The following is a 15591-nucleotide window of genomic DNA, read 5'->3' on the forward strand; positions in this document are numbered from 1 at the left end:
TAAGTCTATTTATGTGATTGGTTACACTTATTGACTTATAAATGTTTCGGGAATAAAGCCAGCTTGGTTTGGTGTCTGTCTGTACTCTGCATGGCAGTATTTTACTGAGCATTTTTGGGTCTGTGTTCTTCAAGTATGCTAGCATGTAGTTTTCTTTTGCAGTGTTTCCTGGTAGTGGTGTTTCAGTGATACTGGCTTCCTAGATTGAGTTTGGGGACACTCTGTAATGTCTCCGCTTGCTTGAGTAGATTAAGAAAGATTATGAAGAGTTGGCTGTTGATCTTTGAAAGTTTGGGAGAACTCTGCTGTGAATTCATCTGGCCCTAGCGATTTTTGTTTTAGGGGTGTGTGTGTGTGTGTGTGTGTGTGTGTGTTGCATTATTTTTATTTATTTACTTACTTTAGCTGAAAGGCTTTTCATTATTATTGGGTCTCCTTCTTCACTGTGGGTCAGCTTAGATTGTTGAGTTCTTCTGATTTAATTTTGGTGGTTTGGCTGAATATAAGAATTCATCATTTTTTTGTTTATGTTTTCGAAAATAGCTTAATGGTTTACAGGCTTCTAAAAATATTCCCTTATGTTACTCTGAGCTTCTTTGGTCTCTGTTGTAAGATTTCCGTGTTTGTTTCTCATTTTGTTCATTTGGGTCTTTCTTGCCCTGTTTTGGCTACTTGGGCCAAGAGCTGTCTGTCCTGTTTATTGTCTCAAAACACTGGATCTTTGGGTTATCTGTTATCGTTGCTCCCATTTCCTTGGTGTCTACTCTGATTTCTTTTTTTCTTCCCATTAATTGGGTCTGCATTTGGTTTGTACTTGTTCTACATTTCTTGGTTGTATCTTTAAGTCATTTATTTATGCTCTTTTTGATTTTTAATGCACCAACTTAGAGCTGTGCGTTTATCTCATGAGTCGCTGCGTTCACATTGTACCCGAGGCTTGGCTATGTTGTGTGTTCATTCTCATTCAGTTCTAGGACATTTTTAGTTTGTTTTTGAATTTTTTTCCTAAGGCCCAATTCATCATTCAGTAATGTGCCTTTTAATCTCCATGAGTTTGTGTGTTTGCTAAAGATTCTTTTGCTGTCAGTTTTAAGGTTCATTGCTTTGTGGTCAGATAAGAAACCAGAAGTGATTTCAATCCTTTTGAATTTTTAAAGATTTGTTTTGTGTCCACAGATGTGGTCCAACTTAGAAAGGCTTCCATGTGCTACTGAGTGGATTGTACGTTCTTTGGTGCTCGATTGGAATGTTCTGTGTCCATTAAGTCCATTTGATGAATGATGTAGTTAATTCTGGTGTTTCTCTGGTTCAAAGGCTCATGGAGAGTATGAGCCTATGGGTATTGAAATCTCCTAGTAATGCTGGACGGCTACTAAACTGTGTCTTTAAATCCAGCAGCAGCTGTTGTTGGTTTGTTTGTTTGTTTGTTTGTTTGTTTGTTTTTAATGAAATTAGGTGTCCCAGAGTTTGGCACATAAATGTTTAGGATAGCAACGTCTTCTCGGCTAACTGTCCCCTTGATTAGACTGGTGCGTCCCTCTTTATCTCTTCTGACGAGTTTCAGTTTGAAGTTTCCTTTGTCAGATTATAGTATAACCTCTCTGTGTCTACCGAGTGTACTGGGCTGTAGACCTATGCCACGGGGCTGTTGGTGATAATCAAATTCGTTAGCTACATGAACTACCTGACAATTCAATGGTCAGCATGCTTTCTCTGCTAAGGAACATGCAAAATTAGCAGCATTCCCACCTGAAGAGAGAATAGATAATGAAAAAGAAAAAGGGTTTGTTTTGTTTTAAAGCATCTGTAAATAAATTATATGAATGTAAGATTATAGATTAAAACCCATATGTCCCTAAATAACGAATTGGGTTATTAAACGTTAAAAACCTTTTGTACAGGCACAAAGCTGTAATGCTTTCCTAGATAAATATACTAAGCACACATCCTCTAAATAAATAACTATTTTTAAGGGAGAAAAAGTTGATGGTATTGGGGACATTCTTTAGTAACAAGAGACAGCAGTCTGAGGACATTATTAACAATTTTCATTCTGTGCTAAAGACGTGAGAGTTGACCATGGATGAAGGATAAATACTGCACAGCGGCCCTCACCACCTTAATTACACCCCGATGTGATTCAGCCCTGGTTAATGAGACCTCGGCATGTCAAACGAAGCTTCCCCAGGCTCTACTGAACCTTTGTTCCCTGGCAGCCGTTCTGTGTGAGGTCCTTTGTGGAGATCTGGAACAGTTCAGGTTCCACTTTTAAAAGCCTAAACCATTCTATGGGTCCCTGTTTCTCAACTGGGCAAACAAGAGCATCGCCTTAAGTATTGTGGTGAACATTAAATACAAAAAAGATGAAGCCATCTACAAAACATGCAAGGAAGCAAATGATCCCCGGGGTCTTTGTCACTTTCCCTTCAATTCCCAGCACACCAAAGCCTGAGCTCTAAACAACGGCAACTGTCTTAAGAGAAGCTTAGCTTTTATTTAGAGCCCAATAGATAGCAGAGTACTGTCTGACTCTCCTGTCTGACTCTCCTGTGTACTCCTGGGAGCTATGCAGCTCTGGTCTTCTGAAAAGGACTTTAGGCTTTGGGAGTCTGGGAACTTTCTTATTTACAGGTGCTGTTAGCGATTACAGTAGAATCCAGAAGATGCAGCAGTAACTTGGGGAAAATGCATCACCCTAAGTTCTTCCTTCCTGAATGTGAATAGGCTTCACTGCTCAAGGATGCCTTGTACAGCCCTTGGCAGGCAGCCCTGTTATCTTGCTTATATTTCCTCAACTAAAATCATTTTACCCAGAGCTGCAACCTTTGAGAACTGCAGTGGCTTATATGACACTCCACTACAATCCCTTTGGTTTCTCAAATGTTCTTCCTTCTGAACTAATACAAAGGGAGTAGTTAATTATCAAGAAGAAACACTTACCTGGTAGGAACCAGACATGTGATTTTTTTTTTGTTTGTGCTTTTCTTTTGTTTTGAGACTATGTAGCTCTTGGCTGACCTAGAACTAACTCTGTAAATCGGATTGACCGCAAACTCACAGAGATCTGCCTGTCTCTGCCTTCAGAGTTCTGAAATTAAAGATGTATACCACCTTTCCCAGCTATGTATGACATTTATATTATTTATCTCATATCTATTTCCATATAAAGACCTTCTCAGCTGCCCCATAAGGCCCCCTCCCAAAAGAATCTACAAACGTATCCCTTGGACTTAGGTATAAGTGGATGTGTATCAATGACATAATATTAATAGGACATTTCCACCAATAGCTCATTTGTACCAGATAGTTCAAAGAGAGCAAAGTCAAAACTCTACTCAAGGCTGACCAAAGAGCCCCTACCTGACACTCCTAAGCCTTTGCCACCTGATGGAGAGTGGCTGGTGAGCAACTGAGGAAAGCGATCTCGAAACTAGAGGAGCATAAGAGGTGACCCTCTTAATAACGTAGTCAGTTTCACGTAATTTCTCACAACTGTCCTAGAATCTGCTAGTAGATTTAGTTAATTCCTGCTTCTGAAGAAACGTTTTAAAGTCAATGCTATTTAGCCATAATCAATAGAGTAGGGTCAAGAGACTAAATTACAAAACAGAGCCACTTTGAGCATAAGCATTAAGATAGATAGTGTCTCTTATATTATGTTGGGATATTGGTAACAAAATTGCTTTTTCTCCCCATGCCTACTAGATAAAAATGTATCTATCCTCTTGGGGGCGGGAGAGATGTTTCAGCCATTGAGAGCACTGGCTGCTCTTCCAGAGTTCGATTTCTAACAACTACATGGCCTCCAATGCCCTCTTTTGGTGTGTCTGAAGACAGCTATAGTATGCTCACAAACATAAAATAAATAAATAAATAAATAAATAAATAAATAAATAAATCTTCAAAAAAGAAATATGTGCTTTTTTAATAGTCAGAATATGCAAACCTACAGCCAAACCACTTAACGGATATGGTTTTCTTCTTTGATGTTTAAGGTAAAGGAAGAAGTTGGAGATGTTAGCATTCTGGTAAATAATGCCGGCGTTGTCTACACTGCAGATCTATTTGCTACGCAGGACCCTCAGATTGAAAAGACTTTCGAAGTCAATGTGCTTGCACACTTTTGGGTGAGTGTGATTTCTTTCACAAAATATTCCTTTTTGAAGACTCAAAGATTGAGTTTATTTCTAGCGTTATGACTGTGTTTTACCAACAATTGCACTTTCAAAATTAATAATGAGGTAAATCACTGTAAGTTTCAGGTGTGGTGAGTGCTCCCATTCTTCTGGCTTCTGGCATCAAGGCCTCAGTTATTGCAGACTGGCCTTAAACTCAATATATAGCTGAGGCTGGCTTTGAACTCCTGCCTCTGCGTTCAAAGTTCTGGGTTTGCAAGCATGCATCACCATGCCTTCCTTGTGGGTTTTGATTCTAAACTAGATTTGCACAGTTCTCTTTGATAATACAGAGAACACAGAAAGGAGACAGAGACCACCCAGTCATTGTCTATGATAATGTAACAAGCTGAGTGGGACGTGCTTTCAAATTCTCATGAGACTCAGACCCAGATTATATCCTGGCCTCAAACGCTTCAGACTTTGTAATGGAACTCACCATTCAAAGACATTAGTTGTATGTTTCTGAAGATGCCAAGTATTTCCCAGAGAGCTAGTTTATAAACCACCGCTTGGTATTTTCTTAGGTGGGAGCTTGGGGGTGATTGGAGCTGCTGAAAATGCAGCCTGCTTTTACCCTGCCTTTCCCAAGCCATGGATACCTATCTTCCTACGTTTGTGTTTGGTACCATCCAGTGTGTTATCTTTTTTGTTTCTGTATATCCCCAGTACACAGTGGGTACTCAATAAATGTTTAATGTATGAAATGATTAGTAGCCATTAGAAGACTGCTCCTCATGGTATTTTGCAATCATGACCAGATTATTGTGTAGTCATTTAATGTTAAGTGTTACTTCTTCTTGTGCTCGCATGTATCATTTCTGTTCCATTTATAAAATGGTTGAGATATCAATGGCAAGAGGTAGCTGGCTAGGGATATAAGTAGTTAGCCATTCAAATGAGATGAGTTCTCACCACTTCCAGTGTCTGTTGCAGTTAATCCGATGTGACTTGCTGTCCCCTTGTCTTAAGCCAGCCTTGGCAATCAGAGGTTTTCATTTGTATCAGGAACAATGTCTGGAAAGTATGTCTTGCTTTTAAAGTATTCTTCACGAGCTATAAACCAGAAGTAACACACGATTTCTCATAATAAAAATTATTTCTAGACCACCAAGGCATTTCTCCCAGCCATGATGAAGAATAATCATGGTCATGTTGTCACCGTGGCGTCGGCAGCAGGGCACACCGTCGTTCCCTTCCTGCTGGCTTACTGGTACGTGAGTACTTTTCCTTCATTGACTCTGACACTTGTATGCCTTTATCTCTCATTAGTTTAATTTATATCCTTGTAAACTTTTATATCATATGCACACATATCTTACATAAAAATAAATTACTTTCTACCTATATACATGTCTGCATATTTACACACATCTCTAGTTACCTGTGCAGATATGTACATAATTTGAGTTTGGGTGCTTAATTTTTCTTACCCTATCTAGTGAGGACTCTCTTCATCATGATCATATACTTGAAGTTGCCAAGTAGGAAGAGCCTCCACAAAATTCTGGGATTAGCAGTATCATCAACTCTTAAGCCCTCTTCAGTTCACGTCAAGGGCTGTTCTAGAAGTCTCCCTCTAGAACAATCACTTGTAAGACAATCACTTAAAACGTCTCCCATACCTTCTAGCCATAAGGAAGCACAACAGCAATGTTTGTGCACAATGAAGATGGCAGTGACGTGTCTTATAAAGAGGAATGGGCTTTTAAAATTGACAGAGGCTGTCATCTGAGGCAGCTCTGAGCACAGAGCAGTGGGTACACCCCCATCTGAGCTCCAGCCCTGTGACTTCCGAGCTGTGCAGGGCACCCATTGGTTCTCAGCTGCCAGCTGCATTTGTGAGCCTCACCTATCACAGCGTCTTCATTGGTTCCGATTTTGCTCAGCGTCTACTCAGTGCTAGAGTTCTCCCAGAAACACTATGGTGTCTCCCAGCAGAAAGCCTGCCCTTCAGGTATTGTTGACAAGCGAGCTCCTGAGCCTAGATGCTTCTAGGCAAACACTACTTTCTTTTTCTTCTTTCTTCGTGCCCCCCTCTCCCTCTTTTTCTCCCTCCCTCCCTTCCTCCATTCCTCCCCATTTTTTTTTTTTATTTTTGAGACAGGGTCTCCTATAGCCAAGTCAGGGATGATCTTGAACTCCTGACCCTTTGTTTTTACCTCCCAAGTCTCTGCAAGTGTGTACCAATGTGCCTAGTCTACACAGCACTGCAAATTACAACTATGGCCTTGGCCATGCTAGGTGAGTGTGCTACCCTGAGCCACATCCTGGCCCTGACACTTTCCTTTAATTGTAAAGTTTTTAGAAGCATAACACACATTTATAACAATGAAAATTAATTACTTCAAAGTAGATGCATCCATTAAAAAAAAAAAGACATTACCTCAGGAACCCTCTTAATGATTTCCTTAGTTACCACTCAGAGGTAACCACACACTGGCTTGTAACAGCACAGGTTAAATATGCCTACTTTTGATCTTTATACACATGGAATCTCTCTGTATTTGCCAGATCTACCCATAATGCCATTTGCAGATATTGTTTGGTCACACATAACTCTTGTAGCATGTGACTCTACAACAACCTGTGTGCCCGCTCTGCTTTTTATGAACGTCAGGAATGTTTCCAGACAATGCACAAATATTGACCTAGTCATTTACTACGTTAGCTAGACTCTCGAGCCCTTAGGCTAAGTACTCAGCATTGTGTGTTTAATTTCCCTCACACATAAGCAGTTTAATAGCAGTAACTAACTTAATCATAATGAATGAATGCAGCACTGATTCTCGGATCCTGTGAACGTTTAGTAGCAGAAGGGCACCGCTGCAGTTTCCCTCAGTGCCCTACACACACAGAGCACGAGGGCCTCACCTCTCAGCTTCCAGAGTATGCTTGGAAACTGACTCCATGTTCTCTTGTTGCTTTTTGTGGGATGGAGGGAAGGGAAGACCAAGTCCCCACCTATCACTGTCCTGAGCTGTCAGAGCAGTGGAATCGCCTGTAACTGATCATCTGTCTCAGGAAAAAGCAATCATGCTTTCGGAGTTACAGCTGAACAGTTTCAGTGACTAACAGGAAGAGTACACAGTGACAAGCCGAATTCATAGTGGGGAAGAGTGGCACTTTTTTAAATTAATTCTTAAGACCAGTTGGGATGTTTGCTCAGTTTTTTTTAAGGTATCATTGTTTTTTTAATGTAATATTTTATTAAGTTTTTGAGAATTTCACATATTTTGATTATAGAACAGTCTCCCATTTCTCCCCCTCACTCCTCCCACATCTACCACCCTCCTCACCCGCCCCCAACTTCAAAGTTGATTCGAAAAGAAAACAATGAGCTAGAAATTTCATCTTGTCACAAATAGTGTAGGAAAACTTAGAGAAAGTGCACATTGACATCAGCTTACAACGGAACGCTGCTTTAAGAAGACTTCAAAAGAAACAGCGATTCTGACTGTCATGAAGAACTGAGGTGAAATTGCAAAGGGGGGTCTGCTCGCCTAGGTTTCCTACATTAACATGTAGGTTGGCCCTGAAGCTCAACCCTACTCTACAGCCATGAACTCTTCTGAAAATCTCTTACATCCTAAGAGACTGGACCTTTTGCTGGACCTCACAGCCAGAGTTAATAACACCCCTTTCAGTCACTTAAGACTGCTATCCTACTGTGCACTCAAGGTGTTGAACCCGCCTTTAGCAGAACAGTGTAACAACCAGCCTTACTTGCCTTGGCTCTCCCGTGGAATCAACTCAGGCAGCCAAAGCTAATGCACAGCTGCGGTCTTAACTCACTCTTCCGTGCCTTGACCCAGACTAATGCATTTCTTGAAAGCTGCCAACGTCCTAAAACCTACCATAAAGGTTGAAAGCATCCACTTACGGACACTGGTTGATTAACGGTGATGTTTGTTATCTGGGTCAGTTGGAGCCAGTGACCTGATCCCTTGTAAAACTCTTAAAGATTTCTGTAACGTCTCTATTCCCTTCCCCATGGGGTGCTTTCTGTGTGGTTCAATAAATACAGAACAAAGTCCTTTGTTAGACACACACACACACACACACACACACACACACACACAGTCAGAAGACAGAAACAAGGACAGTTCTCAGTGTTCAGGCAGGCACAGACTCTTTCAACAGATGGAGGATTTGGAAGACAGAAGGAACATGAAGTAGAAAATCCAAACCTGAGCTCAGTCCTGACCGACTCCAAGGGGAAGCAGCGTCCTTAAGGCCACACCAAGGCATTATCCGTGACTCAGCTAATCCCTGATGCATGTAATCATGCCCTTCCTCCCTCAGACACTTGAGACTGTAAACTCTGGGCTGTTTCTGCATTTTTTGATTCACTTAAGAAAAAAAATCAGAGGGCTGGAGAGATGGCTCAGCGGTTAAGAGCGCCCGACTACTCTTCCAGAGGTCCTGAGTTCAATTCCCAGCAATCACATGGTGGCTCACAACCATCTGTAAAGAGATCTGATGCCCTCTTCTGGAGTATCTGAAGACAGCTACAGTGTACTTATATATAATAAATAAATAAATCTTTAAAAAAATCAGAAAATAGAATTTAGTAAAAAATATATATATATATATATATATATATATATATATATATATATATATATTGATAATCTCCCCAAGCAGAGATTACCATGTTAGGCACTTGGTACAACTTTTGGACACTTTAAACAGAGACAAACATGTGAGAAATAATCCACCGTGAGTCGTTACTGTTGGTGGTACACACCTGCAACCTCAGGACTTGGGAGCTACAAGTGAGAGTTTCAGGCTGTGTGAGCCCAGGGCCAGTCTGAGCTGTACAGAGAGATGGCTTTCAAAAGCAAGGGCTAGAGTGACAGAGCACTTGCCTAGTCTGTACAAGGTCCTAAGTTTACAGAGAGGACACTGAGGCAGGAAAATCGCCAGTTCAAGACCAGCCTGGGCTGTGTCACAAGTTCAAGACCATTCAGGATATAGTGAGACTTTGTCTTAAAACAGAAAACCTAGAAAGACCAACTGCATTATGATCCTGTCTTTTGAATCTAAAGCTATTAAGCGATACATATTAATAATTTATGCCAGCATCCCTTTCAGTTCCTGTGACACGATACTGTGCACGTCACTACGCAATTATTCAGACTTTTGCACAATCTCAGTTAATGGGAGGGCAAACCTCCAGATCCAGGAAGGGTGCAGAGTGAATCTCAGGCTGCCTTCTTTCCTCTCTTGGTAAGGATTAGCCACCAGCAGGTCAACTGACCTCTTTAAACCTCAAGGTCACAAGACTATCATTTCCCCAAAGTGCCTTCACACAAGCAAGTTCTAGACTCTGGGATCTAGACCAACTTGGATCATCGTATAGATTTGGCAGCTTGATGACCGTGATGTGACCAAAGCAGGGGGATCTGAATGCTGCCCGTCACAGCCATTTTAAATGCTGTCAACTATTTACTTTCATGAGCTTTCCCCAGCATTAATCTTTGGAAGCTCAGCTGATGATTTCTCAGTGTAAACACTTGTACATGACACCGAGTCAAAGAGTAGGTCATGGTGAATTTGACTCAACTTCGTGCTCTTGTCAAACTGCCTTCCAGAAAAGGCCGGCATAACCATGCTTTGGAAACCAGAAAGCCGTAGTTATTTTGTTTTATTTTATCTCACTTTTAAAAAGAAGCTCAGATCCAGACTTTAAAAGGTTGCTAGCCTTAGTTATATATGATGAAATCTGCCTGTGTGTTGAAAGGCAAACTGAAAAAAATACGAATGTTCACATTACTTGACCATTACATACTGGAGGAAAATGCTACCCTGTGTGTTAACAAATGAGTATGTCTGTATGTCTGTCTCTGTTGGCAGTTTATCTTGTAGGGTTTCTTCTAGTTTCCTTTAGTCTACCAAACTTTAATTCATGTCTCGAACCTTGATTCCTGTTCGGTAAACAACACTCATTAAAAATACCTCCATGGTGGAGTCGTGAGACTTAAATAAAAATAAAGCCTCTGACCAACCGTGAGCAGGTTCTGTCCTACGTCAGATGCCGTCGCTCTCAGTCCTGATGTTTTTCATGGACGGAAGCTCTCTACCTTACTACTGCACCAACAATATTTCATTTACAGCTTCAATATATTTCTAAGCTTAAAAAATGAAAAAGGGCAGGGCGTGGCTCCCATCTTTAATCCCGGCACCCATGAGTCAGAAGCAGGAAGGTCTCTGGTCTGCAGAGTGAGCTCCAGACAGCCAGAGCTACACAGAGAAACCCTGCCTCAAACAAACATATCTATATATTAAAAACAAAAGAAAACCTTCTGCAACTTTCTGGTTTTCAGAGTACAACTTAATTGGCAAAAATGTATAGATACTTTATCTGATTTCTAATTCATAAAGCTTTAGAAGCATAAAAGTACCTGGTAATTAATGTCATTTGACTGTACACGGGAGTGACAAATTTTATGTTACACGTAGCTTATGACATTTTTAAAATTAGTAATATAAGATACCAACAAATGACTGAACTATATACCTTCCGTAGTTGAATTGAGTCCTATATGACCTAATGTTTCAGGAAAGCTCTTTTTTAATTTAGCTACCCAGAAAAATAAAGTTCATTTGAGTTAGTTTCAGAATACTTCTGAGTTTTTGTAAGAATTGCTTTGCACTGTGATTCATTTATGACAAGTATTTACTGGGTGCCTATCAAGTGGCAAGAGATAGGCAAGGCCCTGGATACTCATTTGTGACCAGGATAGTCATGCCAGCTACAGTAAAAATGTAAGCAAAGACCTCAGGATGAGTCAGTCAGTAAAGTGCTGGGCTGACCACACAAACATAGGGACTGAGGTCAGATCCCCCAAACACAGCAATGCATGCCTATAACCCAGCACTCTAGTGGCAGAGAAGAGCAGCCCTGGGGCTTGCTGGCCCGGCAGTGTAGCCAGTGGGCAAGCTACAGGCTCAGTGAGAGACCCTGCCTCCAAAATTAAAGTGAAGTCCATTAACGGAAAACACCAATCTTAAGGTCTTGCCTTTACCCAAATACACACATACTATACCCCCACCATGCACGCACACGCGCGTGCACACACACACACCCACAGGCACACGGCATGCATTACAAATCTGAAATATTCTATCCGAGAAAACTTAAGAGCCTTATATAATGAAGGTGGGGGTAAGAAAGGGCTCTGAGGAATTAAGCTATGACTTAAAGAAGAATGGACGTTTACAAAAGAACTTCCCCCTGAGTTCCATGACCATTTTAGAATAAATAGTAAACAGATTACTGCGACGTTATGGCAACAGCAACAGTCAAAGCAGACACTCCACAGGGTTCTTCACTTCAGTGCACTGAAATCCACCCGGCTAGGGACACAACACGTAGTCACGTGCCGGAGGCTTTCGTGTGCTTAGGAATTAAGCTCTGACCCACTAAATCTACACCGGGCATGTGATTAGGGGCGCCCCTGCTGCTGGTCGGAGGAGCTCACCTAACTGCCGCACCCCACTATTTTTGAAGTCACTGTGAGCTGCTTCCTTTCAGTTCTAGCAAGTTTGCTGCTGTTGGCTTCCACAGAGCCTTGACTGATGAACTGGCTGCCTTGGGATGCACTGGAGTCCGAACATCCTGCCTCTGCCCTAACTTCATAAATACCGGCTTCATCAAGAACCCGAGCACCAAGTAAGCTGGGACAGGGCGAGGTCAGAGTAAGCTGGGAGCTGGGAGCTGGGAGCTGGGAGCTGGGAGCTGGGAGCTGGGAGCTGGGAGCGCGCCACGCCACCCGCCACCGCAGCGCAGGTGCTTGCTGTGGATCTGGCTCTGTGGACTTCCTAAACGGATTAATCCCTGAAACTCCTGATACCTGATGCTGTTCACCTTGCTTTCAGTTTGTGATGCTTGTGGGAAAACAGGTGGGGAAACAAAGAAAGAAAGACTGGGAAGGGGGTAAGAGGGGGAAGGGGGTGGGAGGGGGGAGGGGGGTCATGGCTGTAAATGCAGACCTGAATGTCGCAGGGGACTGGTTAATCTTTCCTTTGTTTTTTCAACCCTGGACCAGCAGGTTTCAAACTCTGTACACACATCTTTGTCTCCCGCAGTGCTTGGGACAAATGCCGGACCAGGCACCAGCTTACGGTTTACCACAGGGCAGGGGGCATCTTCATCAGTTCCTTGCTGCTTACCTGTTAATCACTGCCAACTCCGTGGGTGCAGAGTCTTTGGATATAATATTAACAGCTCACACAACTGCTTTGGGCGCTTGTCTGTCTCGTGGTATCTGCTCACTTTTCTAGGGAGCTTCAGAATTTTAAAGCGAATATCTAATAGCCCTTCCTGTCCCTGAGCTCCATATTGGCTGCATACAGTTTTCCCAAGTGCTCCCCCATGGCCTTTAGGTTCCGTGAGGTATTAGAAAGGTCTCTCTCGTGCCACACTGAATCTACCCATATCAGCCAGGAAAAGACCACACAACATTTGAAATACGGTGTGTGCAGAATGTAGAGCCATTGTAAAGATTCAAGACCATGGCTTAAACCACGAACCGTCTTAAGTCCGTCTGTAGTGTAAGAGTTCTCTCTTTCGGTTTTTCTTTAAATTTTTTAATCCTAGAAACTTCTGTTTTGTTTCTTTAATTAATCATTTTGAAAGCACTGTTTTTACAGAGCAATATGCAAGTGACAGTGAGCTTGTAACATACTACAAAAATGTGTATACTTACACAGTTTATACTAATAACAGTGTGGTGTATGTTCATCTCTCCGGTGGCTGCTGAAATGGAGCACCTTTTTCACGTTTATTGACCATTTGACTTCTGTCTTTTGAGAAATATCTCTTCTTTAACCCATTTATTGCGTGGGTTTGGTATCTTGAAATTTAATCTTTTTAGTTCTTTTTACACCCTAGATATTAATCTTTTGGATGGATGGACAGCAAAGCTAGGCTTCTGCCCCATTCTGCAGCCACAGATCTGTCTTTACTTGGTTGTTAACTTTTCTGTGCAAAACTTTTTAGTGTTGAGAGACCTCGCCCCAAAATTATCTATGTTAAGCTACAATTTTGTTAGAAAATAAAAGACAAAACCTGGGTCTTCAGCTAAGTTTCACAACAGTACAGGCAACAGAGTCAGGTCTCCATCAACTATAGAAACAGAAGCATACAAGAAGCCCAAAAGCAAGACTCTCTCTGGTCAGAAAGCTAGTTCTTAACTCCTTCTGTGTCAGCTGGAAAGCCCTAACTTGACCCCGAAGAAAGGACAGGTCAGTCTGGGGCTGGGGAACAGCCTTGTTCATTAAACCCAAGAGCAGGCATGCCAAAATATTCCTTAGTGCTTCCTCTCCATCTCAGGATCGAGATGCTGAAATGACATATTGTCATTTTTAAAAAAATAAAATAAAAAAACAGGTTATCTTTCAGTTTTTGAAACCAGGTATCACATTTTAAAGCGATTGCTGTTTTAACCCTGCCCCAGGACATGGCTGAACAGGGAAATAGCGCCCTCTGCTGGAACAAATGTATTGTCCACAGGAGAAATAGAGATGAGCTGCTTGTTTTGAGCACAGTACAGTCTTTTTCTTTTCTTCTCTTTTCTTTTTTAAAATTTGGATTTTTTTATTTATATTTCAAATGTTATTACCTTTCCTGGTTTCCCTTCCATAAGCCCTCTATCCCCTCCCCTCCCCCTTCTTCTATAAGAGTGTTCCCCCTTCCCAACCACCGCCCCTTCCTGCCTCCCCGCCCTGACATTCCCCTACACTGGGGGTCCAGCCTTGGCAGGACTAAGGGCTTCTCCTCCCATTGGTGCCCAACAAGGCCATCCTCTACTACATAGGCAGCTGGAGCCATGGGTCTGTCCATGTGTACTCTTTGGGTAGTGGTTGGTATTGTTGTCCTTATGGGATTGTAAGCCCCTTCAGCTCTTTCAATCCTTTTTCTAACTCCTCCAATGGGGACCCCATTCTCAGTTCAATGGTTGGCTACGAGCATCCACCTCTGTATTTGTTAAGCTCTGGCTGAGCCTCTCAGGAGACAGCTATATTAGGCTCCTGTCAGCATGCACTTCTTGGCTTCATCAATATTGTCTAGGTTTGGTGGAGATATATATATATGCTGAATCCCCAGGTGGGGCAGGCTCTGAATGGCCATTCCTTCAGTCTCTGCTCCAAACTTTGTCTCCATATCCCCTCCTATGAATATTTTTGTTCCCCCTTTTAAGAAGGACTAAAGCATTCACACTTTGGTCATCCTTCTTCTTGAGCTTCATGTGGTTTGTGGATTGTATCTTGGGTATTCTGAGCTTTTGGGCTAATATCCACTTATCAGTGAGTGCATACCAAGTGTGTTTTTTTGTGCCTGGGTTACCTCACTCAGGATGATATTTTCTAGTTCCATCCATTTGCCTATGAATTTCATAAAGTCATTGTTTTTGATAGCTGAGTAATATTCCATTGTGTAGATGTACCACATTTTCTGTATCCATTCCTCTGTTGAAGGGCATCTGGGTTCTTTCTAGCTTCTGGCTATTATAAATAAGGCTGTTATGAACATAGTGGAGCTTGTGTCTTTGTTGTATGTTAGAGCATCATTTGGGTATATGCCCAGGAGTGGTATAGCTGGGTCCTCAAGTAGTACAATGTCCAATTTTCTGAGGAACCTCCAGGCTGATTTTCAGAGTGGTTGTACCAGCTTGCAATCCCACCAACAATGGGGAGGGTTCATCATTCACCACATCCTTGCCAGCATCTGCTGTCACCTGAGTTTTTTATCCTAGCCATTCTGACTAGTGTGAGGTAAAATCTCAGGGTTGTTTTGATTTGCATTTCCCTGATGACTAAGGATGCTGAACATTTCTTTAGGTGCTTCTCAGTCATTTGATATTCCTCAGCTGTGAATTCTTTGTTTAGCTCTGTACCCCATTTCTAATAGGATTATTTGGCTCTCTGGGTCTGACTTCTTGAGTTCTTTGTATATATTGGATATTAGCCCTCTACCAGATGTAGTATTGGTAAAGATCTTTTACCAATCTGTTTGTTGTCCTAATGACAGTGTCCTTTGCCTTACAGAAGCTTTGCAGTTTTATGAGGCCCCATTTGTTGATTCTTGAGCATAAGCCATTGGTGTTTTGTTCAGGAAATTTTCCCCAGTGCCCATGTGTTCGAGATTCTTTCCTACTTTTTCTTCTATTAGTTTGAGTGTATCTGGTTTTATGTGGAGGTCATTGATCCATTTGGAGTTAAGCTTTGTACAGGGTGATAAGGATGGATCAATCTGCATTCTTCCACATGCTGACCTCCAGTTGAACTAGCACCATTTGCTGAAAATGCTATCTTTTTTCCACTGGATGGTTTTAACTACTTTATCAAAGATCAAGTGCCCATAGGTGTGTGGATTCATTTCTGGGTCCTCTATTCCACTAATCTACCT

The 15591-nt window shown here is 41.9% G+C and overlaps 1 protein-coding gene across 5 annotated transcripts in view; it reads left to right on the plus strand.

Moving 5' to 3' along the window:
- Hsd17b11 (hydroxysteroid (17-beta) dehydrogenase 11) overlaps positions 1 to 15591 on the plus strand; it is a 49924-nt gene that overhangs the window by 25978 nt on the left and 8355 nt on the right. For all 5 annotated transcript variants that reach the window (XM_006250629.5, XM_063272893.1, XM_063272894.1 and 2 more), the window contains 3 exons: positions 3996 to 4127; positions 5282 to 5388; positions 11716 to 11853. In XM_006250629.5, the coding sequence (XP_006250691.1) occupies positions 3996 to 4127; positions 5282 to 5388; positions 11716 to 11853 (377 nt within the window). The remainder of the gene's footprint in view (positions 1 to 3995; positions 4128 to 5281; positions 5389 to 11715; positions 11854 to 15591) is intronic.

Source organism: Rattus norvegicus, chromosome 14 (genome assembly GCF_036323735.1).
Source record: "Rattus norvegicus strain BN/NHsdMcwi chromosome 14, GRCr8, whole genome shotgun sequence".
In the NCBI taxonomy this organism is placed as follows: Eukaryota; Metazoa; Chordata; class Mammalia; order Rodentia; family Muridae; genus Rattus; species Rattus norvegicus.